Raw genomic sequence first — 8699 nt, 5'->3', positions numbered from 1 at the left:
CTTAAAGGTGCAGGGGAGGTGCAGACTATAAAGGAACAGATTGATGTTAGATGACATTAAAATTTAAAACCACTACATCAAAAGGTACTGAATCCAAAGTGAAAAGAAGCTGCCCTCTGGGAGTGGATATTTGTAATACAGATAACCAGCAAATGATGACCAGTTATCCGGAGAATGCCTGAGTTATCTCATTTCATCTCCACCAAAACCAGATTAGGGAGGTGCTATTTTTTCCCCAGGTACAAAGATGGGGGCTCTGAGATGCAAACTGACTTGTCTGAGGCCAGATCACTGGTCAGGGCTCTGGAACAGCCATTAGAATCCAGGCTGACCGTGATGCTAAGTGATCAAGCCCACCAAATGATGCACAGAAGGAGCAAGGAACACACAAATGCAGAAACATGTAATTAAGACTTGTCTCTGGGACGGGGTGAGATTGCAGGGTTTTTGGTTCCTCCGGCTGATCTAAGAAAACTGCCAGGCTCAAGGTGATTGCACACTAAGTGGGAATCGCAGGCAGCAGATACATTTTTAGGGACTGGAGCATCCTCCATGTGCCTCCACGAGTGGCGGTTCTCAACCACCATGGAAAAGGGAGCTAGGAGGTCAGCCAAGCAGCCACTCATGGGGCAAAAGTGGTTGTAAGCCAGGCAAAGAAACAAAGGCTCAGAGAGGTTGGACATTATGCCCAAGGTCACACAGCCAAGTAGTTACATAGAGTCTCCGTGAGGGCTCTGCAGACTTACCCCAGCCCAGACACTGTCTGGTTCTATTTCTCTCAGTCTCTCTCTCTCTCTCTCTCTCTCTCTCTCTCTCTCTCTCTCTCTCTCTCTCTCTCTCTCTCTCTCTCACACACACACACACACAAGCACGCACCCAACACCCACTCCAGTTCCCATTGGAGATAAAAAGCAATGCAACACACAAATTGCAAGTCACACTTTATTCATTCGCCAGGAGGTCTGGGGTGGGGGGTCCTGGGCAGCAGACCAAGCCCCTGGGAAGGAGGAAAAGGGGGGCACTAGTTGGAGGGGTGGAAGGCGCCCCGTTGGTGCCACTGCATGTCGCGGATGCGGCGCACGGACTGCACCTGGGGTTGGGGAGCCCCAAAGTCCCCGCTGTCCTTGTAATCTCCCTTCTCCAGCAAGTACTGCAGCCCGCGGTAGCCAGGGTACTGGTAGCCGACCCACCTGCAGGCCAGAGGTGAGGAGGGGGTGTGGAGGACAGAGGAGAAGCAGACGGGGAGAGAGAGAGAGAGAGAGAGAGAGAGAAGGAGAGCATCCTTAAGCCATTAGGAAGGGGGGAGTTCCCAGTCACTTCTCACTTCCTGATCGTTGAGCAGGAACACCACCCTTCTGGCATCCAGCCTCTGCTTTCTTCCTTCTCTTGATGGGGAGCTCACTACCTGCTGAAGCAACTTTTGACTGAAGGCCTGATACTGAGCTCAGAGGAAGGGGTGATCTCAAGCCCACTGAAGCCTAGAATAAGACAGGTCTCTTAACTGCCTCTCTCCATCTTCATCCCAATGCCATGCCTGGCTGTAAGGCCAAAGGAGAATAGCCTAGGTCCTAGGAACCCTCTGTAATCCCTTTGTCATGTGAAGTCATCACCATCTATGAGGGGGTCCTTCACTCTTGGGAGCACCTAATGAAAGTTACAGTTTCTTTGCCCCAAAATGTTACTAAGTCCTGGCCAACAAGGACCTGCCTGGCCAACCCCTGTGTGCACCTGCAGGTCTACCTCTTGGTCTTGTGTCCTTATATCTCTGTGCATTAGCAGCCTAGAGTTTGTAGAGTCGCTCAGACTCACCAGGCTCCTCCAACCACAGGGCCTTTGCCCATGCTGTTCTCTGTCTCGAATGACCTTCCTTCCTCTCTTTTACACCCGCACTTCCTACTCTTTCTTGGGATCTGAGTTCAAGAGTCCCTTCTTCAGGGAGGAAGTCCAGATTTGTGGTGGATTCTTAAATTATTAACTATTGACCCCAACGAGGCTGTTAGCTCTACGGAGCAGAAGCCAGGTCTCTTTAATCTACCTTGACATACTGAGCACCAAACATGATGCCTGGCACGTGGTGGCACTCAACACACTGAATAATGAATGAATAAATAAATGAAAAGGACCACGAACACAGAACTTTCACACTCTTTTAGGAGCCCGATGAACCCCAGAAAGCCAGTACATGTTGCTTAACCAGCTCTCTGGAGGGAAAGGGGGTCTTGATTTGTAACATATTCCAAGTTCTGTGGTGTAAATACTTCCACTACGGCCGATTTTTGAGCTACCGAGGATTCAACAACCAGCTCACAAAAATTCTGAAAATTGAGGAATCGGCTCTTGCAGGGTGGTACAAGCCGGCTCCAGCTCACCACTGCCCGTAGCCCATCTGCGGACCCCCAGAGAATCGAAGTTTTGCACAAGGAGAAATTCCCATGGATGATGGCCAGAGTCTATGTACCAAGGAAGTTTAATTCAATGGGAAATGACACATCCTGTTTCTAAACTCAGGGACTCATGCAGTAAAGAAACAACATTGGCTGGACTTCCTGCCACTCACAGCTCTGTTAAGACCACTCAACTCATCTCTACCCTTCCGTTCCCCCTGCCTCTGCCTCATCTGCACCCCACTAACGTTCACGGTCCTGCTCCTGGGGACTGAGGTTAAGGCCACGCCTTCTCTCCCCCAGAGGTAGGGTATTGGCCAAAAGGCAGATCTGGACGGGACCACAGGGGCTGAAAGCCACAGACAAGCGCCTGATTTCCATGCCCGTTTTCCAAAGGGAAGACCGAGGTCGCAAGTATACAAGATCAGCAGGGTCCAGGACAGAGCGGGACTCAGGATCCCAGCAGTCTGGGCTCCTGGGGCAGGGGGAGCCGGGGCTGGGGCTCCACTCACGTGCCACTCTGCACCCGCACTGACGACACCTTCTCCTGGTAGCCGTGGGCATGGAAACTGGGCACATCATCGTCTATGATTTCCATCTTCTTCCCCGTGAAGTTGGGGTTTTCGTAGAGGATGATCTTGTGCTCTTGGCTGTCCTGTTGATAGGGAGCGGGGAAAGTGAGTGTGGGAGAGGAGGCCAGGGTGAGCCTTCCCACCCATCCAGATGCCCCAGCATTGGGACCAGCACAATCCACCTATAGACTTCCTGCTCTGTAACCCTGCCACCCAATTGTCTCCAACAACAGCAGTTAAACACGGGCCGTTTGTTGGGGTCCCACTGGGCTGTCTTCATGTGACACTTCAGAGTCTACACTTTAAGGCACATTCAATTCTGATGTGTCATTTTCCCTCAGCTCCCTATAAAAACAAAAACAAAAACAAAAACAAAAACAAAAATGGCAGCCCTGATCTACACATGGGTAGGGGCCCCAAGCAAGCACGTGAGATATTTTGGCTTTCCTTCCTTGCCCCACCTCCTCTCATCCTCCTGTTCCTGTGATATCTTTCTTAGTCATCCCCTTTAATCCTTTAAAGGCTCTTATGCAATCTGGCAGATGAGAAAACCGAGGCTCAGAGAGGTAAAGCCACCTGCCCAGGGTCACACAGCTGGGAGCGCCAGAGCCAACGTAGGAACCCAGGTCCATGGGATGCTAAGTCCAAAGTTCTCCAATCTTCCGTCAAGCTCTGGGGAGAGCTGGCCTGCCTTGGGGAGGCTTGGGAGTGGACCCAAGCATTACCAGGCCCTGGTCCCTCCCTAAGAGTTCACGTTCTAGTAAAAATCAGGCTCAGAGAAGCACCAGAAGGTCCCGCCGGCATGAGTTATGACCACGAGCTAACCCACCTTTTCCTCCACACCCAATCCCAGATTTTCTTTTCACAGTTAGGATGGCTACCATTCATCAAGCAATTCATCTGTGATGGGTTCTAACCCCAGGAATCTCAGGGCAGTAGATCTGAATATCTCCATTTTACAGACGGGGAAACTGAGGCCCAGGGATGTGAACGACTTATGCTAGGTCACACAGCCAGGAAGTGTGCCCCGCCCGTCAGAAGTTCGCACACTGCCGGAGGTGAAGGCTCCACCCTGGTCCCTAGAGCCCCGGATCCAAGATGGCAAAGAGAGGAGGCAGCAAGAATCGGCAGGAGGCTCACCACTTTGATGGGCCTCAGGGAGCTGAGGGAGTCCGTCCTCCGACTGCTGGTCCATGAGTCCCAGCGGGGGTACTCGCCCTTCTCGAATACAAACTGCTCACCCTTGCAGTTGGCTTGTTCGTAGCCCACCCAGCTGCAGGGGAGACAGAGGGAGGGCAGGTCAGGCCAGCCCCGAAGCTTCTCCTGGCAGGACCCTGGCTAGTCGCTCGAGCTCCTGGGGCTCACACCTGCCCATCTCCCCCATCAAACTCCAGACACCTCCAAGTCATCCAGAACTCAGTTGGGAACCATCAACAATCCTTAATAAAAATATCAATAGTTCTATTTCTAAAAAAAAAAAAAAAAAAAGGAAAGCAGAGGGGGGTCAAGTCCATGTGAGAAATTCTTCCATCCAAATGTTAACATAAAAAGGCAACTGAGACTCAGATACAGTGTTTAAATGGTCAAAACGTCACTTGCCGGGGAAGACATGCTCCCAGGCGCACCAGATGCCCAGAGCGTGTCGGATAATGGAGGTTGGACGGGGCCGTTCCTTCAGCCGGGTTCTCCACACCCGCAGACTCTGACTCGAGTGACATTGCACTCTGCAGAATTCCCTGAGAACCTTGAGCTGTGGGGTGGGTCACCCGGGATCCCCAACCCCACCAGGATCCCTGACCTCTTGGGAGGGGGTCATGGGTGGCCACCCCTGATTCCTGAGGCTCTTGCAGAGAAGGAGAGGTCAGGGAACCACAAGGAACGGGCCCCTGTGGGCTGTGCTGAGCTATGCGCCATGAGCAGAGCAGGGTCATATCCTACCAGGTACGTCCCCTTCTCTCCGGGGTCAGGGACCCAAGGCTGCTGGCCTCCAAATGTGCCAGTGAATCTGCTGAGATCCAGTATGGCCAGGATTGGGGAAGGGGATTGGGGAAGGACATCTGGCTTTAAACCTCACAAGAGAGGGAGGACACTCCCAGAGCCAGAGATTGGCAGCTCTAGAAAAGTCCATGAGCGTCACTGTGTCATCTCCCTGCCTTGAGGAAGTGGCTGGCCTTGGGGTCAAGCTTTTTCCACAGAGGAGGAAAGCCAAGGTTCAGAAAGGGAAGTTGTTGGCGCAGCGTCACACAGCCTGAAAGTGGTGGAGCCTGGATTTGAACCCAGCTGTATCTGACCCCAAAGCACAAATTCTCTCCAGAGGCTGCCAGCCACCAAATCGCACGTTCCCGGGGCACAATGAGGGTAGATCCCCCCAGCTCCACAGCCCAGGTGCCTCACCCTGGTGGCGCCCAACCAGGTGAGCCCTCCCCTCCCCCTCCCCCCCTCCCCCAGTACATACGGTCCAGCCTGCACCAGGACAGAGCCTGCCTTCTCCACGCCAGTTTCTTTCAGGTTGGGGCAGGGCCCGCTGAGCTCATGCGAGTGGCCCTGGAAATTCTCCTGCTCAAAGATGATGATCTGCAACAGGAGAAGAGGGTCGGACCCATCATCATGGGGAAGTGGGAAGCAGGGCATTGGGGGTGAGGAGGGGGCTCTGAGAGCCTCCGGGGATGCTGCTGGGCTCCTCCCTTGGGAGTCACCGACCCAACACGAAGTCAGACAGCCCTGGCTCTGCCAGTTACCAGCTGTGAGACCTTGAGCCAGAACTTCCCCTCACTGAGCCTCAGTTGCTCCACCTGTGAAATGGGAAATGACAGAACCTACCTCATGGGGCTGCTGGAAGGATTCAGAGAAGCGTAACGGTTCTCACACAGTGTTTGCTCCGCGTGTGGGAGGCAGACTCCTGTGAATTAAGGGACGTCCTACAGAGCCCGGGTGCCTAAGTGGTAGAGCTGAGGTTGGAGTCCAAATTTGTCTGATGCCATTTCCATAGGGGCAGCACTTTGCAAACTCACGTGCACACAAAGCCCCTGGGATCTCGGTGAGACGTGGTTTCTGAGACAGCACGTCGCGGGGTGCGGCCCCAGATGCGGCATTTCTAACGAGCTCACGGGTGAGGTAGGGCTTCTCTTCTGCTAGAGCCAGCCCACCACCCTACACATGTAACCCCATTTCATCCCTGGCTCTGCGGGTCCCCTCTGACCTCCCCTGGGATGCTTCTTAAAGGGGCTCCACTCCCTTTGCCTCACCGGGAGCTCTCAGCAGCCCAGGGAAGGGGGCCAGCGAGATCCCCATCAGGGAGGTTGAAGGGGTCCCCCAAGAGCACTAACTAGGAGACCAGCTGCCACCTTCCCTGATTGCAGAGCACATTTGGAGGCGCAGAGGTTTTGTGGCCACACTTCCCCAGGGAGCGGCCCCGGGTGAAGAGGTAGGCCCCAGGAGGGGCAGCTGCGCCATCCCCACGGTCAGCACTGGCTGGGTAGACATGTCCCTCTCTCCCAGGCCGGGGATTAGCGAGATAAAGCCAGGACGGGGAGGCCCAACGGGGCTCCGAGACAAATTCCATGGGCTCAGTCCAGCCTTTATGGTCACTCACTTGACCACAGGAGGGTCAGGAGCCACGGGCTCTGATGTCACCCCGTCGCATCCGGCTGCACAACCTTAGGAAGCAACCTGGTTGCTTCCGGCCTCAGCTAGCCCATCTGTAAAATGGGGGAATCATGCTTCTTTTGCAGCATCCTGGGAACACTCAAGAACAGATACGTTAGGGACTCGGTGCTGATTACCCCGGCCTGGGAGACAAGGACTTGCAGCCGGGAGGACAAGGAAGGTCAGCAACCTCACGCAAGGCCTCGGAGAGCCCAGAAGCTCAGGACTAGTGTTACTGCTATTGTTTTTTATCACCCCACGGGGGCTCAACATTTTACACAATATCTAATCCTCTAAACGTGCGCTGCCCGATGCACGGCCGTTAGCTACCTGCCTGCGTGACGTGCTCGATCAGTCCAAATGCAGATGCTATCACGGAGGCGACACATCGGATTTTTGAAGATTCAGAATAGGAAGGGAAGAATCAAAAATTGCTTTCTTATAATGATTCTATTGATTCGACAAGAGGCTGTATCGGGTTTAATGAACTAGAATACGAGAGTTAATTTCTCCTGTGCCTTCTTTGTCCTCTGTTTAGCGTGGCTGCTAGGACGGGTTAAATCGCATGCGTGGCTGGCTTTCTCTGTCTAGGGGACAGCGCGGCTCTGAACACAGCGCAGAGGCCTTTGTGCTGGTCCTCAGACTCACGCAACTCGCTCCCACTTCCGGGCCTTTGCACTCGCTGCGCCCTCCGCCTGGAATGTTCTCCCCTACCCCCGCCTGACTCACATGGCTGGTCACCCGGGTCTCCACGCTAATGCCACCTCCCTCAGAGAGGCCTCCCTGATCACCTCTGCTAACACTGCCTTGCCTCATTCATCCTGACTCTCTGCACCCCTTCCCCTGTTTCATGTTTCCTGAAACACTTCCAACTCCTCGAAGTCCTAGACTTGTTTGTTTGTTGTCTGCCTTTCCTCTAGAAAGTAAGAATGGGGTTAGTGGGTGGGGGGCTGCGTCAGCTCAAGCTTCCCCAGGCTGGGGAGGCCCCATGTCAGACCAAAGGGCAGTGCCAGGCCAGGGGCCCCTGAAGCAGAGGGCCACAGGAGGGAGCCAGGCGGAGGCGACCAGGTAGATGGCTGCTGGTAGAGGGTTGGGTACAGATTGGGTAGGATGAGCCCCCAGCGATTGGGCGAGGACGCCCCCCGCCAGGATCCTAGGAGGGCGGGAAGGACAAGGAAGCAAAGCGGGCAATAACAACTGGTATTAGGTGGGCACACCACACGCCGGGCTGAGCTGGTTTCCTTGGCCTCTTCACACCCACCCTGCACCACGAACCCAGTTGTCCCCATCTTACCAAGGAGGGAACCGAAGTTCAGAGAGGCCAAGCGACTGGCCTGGGTCTCCAGGTCAGGAATCCCACCTCCCCTCCCGTTCACAGGCCCCCTCTCACACTGGACTGTGGGTCCGCCCCAGCTGTGGGGAGCCCCCCGTGGGCATTGGGGTACAGGGTAAAGCAGAGACAAATTAAGTCACCAACGCTGGAGGCCGGTGTCAGGAATCTCGGCGCGCCGGTCGTGGGTTTGGGAGGGGCCTTCAGAATCAGCACCCCTGTGTGCAAGTGGGGGAGACTGAAGCCCAGAGAGGGGGAGCTTCAGGAAGAAAGATGCCAACTCGACATTCCAGAAGAGAAACGGAGTCTGGGAGAGGTGCTCTGCTTGCCCCCCCTGCCCTCTCCCACCATGGTACCCACCTTGGGGTTGAGGGGCTGTGGTTTGCCCGCTTGAGTCTGGTGGTCTGAGGCCATAGTGCGTGGTCCTGTGCAGGAATGACCTGGAAGAGATTCGGGGAGTGGCTGTGAGGACCTCTCTGGGGCCTCGGCTTTCCCACCTGGGGGCCTTGGGGCCGTGCCTCTCTGGCCCTAGAGCCTGCTCTTGGTCGCCCTGGTCTCGGGTTGTCCCAGAGCAGCGGGGGTCATGAGCGGCGGTCTGAACTTCCAACCTTAGCTGCATTTCTTTGTGTCCAGGCCAGCTCCAGAGGGAAAAATGAGGTCCGCTAAGAAAGTGGTGATGAACTAGAGCTTCAGCCGGGTCCCAAGTGGGTTCCCATCACTCAGCTCCAGACAAGCAGAGCAGAACGCAGACCCAGCGATATGCAGAAA

At 54.8% G+C, this 8699-nt stretch overlaps 1 protein-coding gene across 1 annotated transcript; it reads right to left on the bottom strand.

The window, feature by feature from the left end:
• Positions 1–1021: 1021 nt before the first annotated feature.
• Positions 1022–8345, bottom strand: CRYBB2 (crystallin beta B2). Its single transcript, XM_025858105.2, has 5 exons — positions 8292–8345; positions 5412–5530; positions 4097–4229; positions 2897–3039; positions 1022–1190 (listed from the first exon to the last, which is right to left on the bottom strand). The coding sequence occupies exons 1-5, from the start codon at positions 8343–8345 to the stop codon at positions 1022–1024; spliced, it is 618 nt and encodes a 205-aa protein (XP_025713890.1).
• Between the last annotated feature and the right edge of the window lie 354 nt (positions 8346–8699).

This window comes from Callorhinus ursinus, unplaced genomic scaffold (assembly GCF_003265705.2).
Source record: "Callorhinus ursinus isolate GAN/ISIS: 27379988/994484 unplaced genomic scaffold, GSC_fseal_2.0 scaffold72, whole genome shotgun sequence".
NCBI classification, from domain to species: Eukaryota; Metazoa; Chordata; class Mammalia; order Carnivora; family Otariidae; genus Callorhinus; species Callorhinus ursinus.
This window is presented reverse-complemented; position numbering and strand designations above follow the sequence as displayed.

What these genes read in the sequence shown, in the direction of transcription:
- CRYBB2 (XM_025858105.2), bottom strand. Translation starts at nt 8,345, where the DNA reads ATGGCCTCAGACCACCAGACTCAAGCGGGCAAACCACAGCCCCTCAAC. An exon ending in CACAGCCCCTCAACCCCAAG is followed by an intron (nt 5,531 to 8,291) that starts GTGGGTACCATG and finishes CTCCTGTTGCAG; the next exon opens with ATCATCATCTTTGAGCAGGA. An exon ending in GTGCGGGTGCAGAGTGGCAC is followed by an intron (nt 1,191 to 2,896) that starts GTGAGTGGAGCC and finishes TCTGGCCTGCAG; the next exon opens with GTGGGTCGGCTACCAGTACC.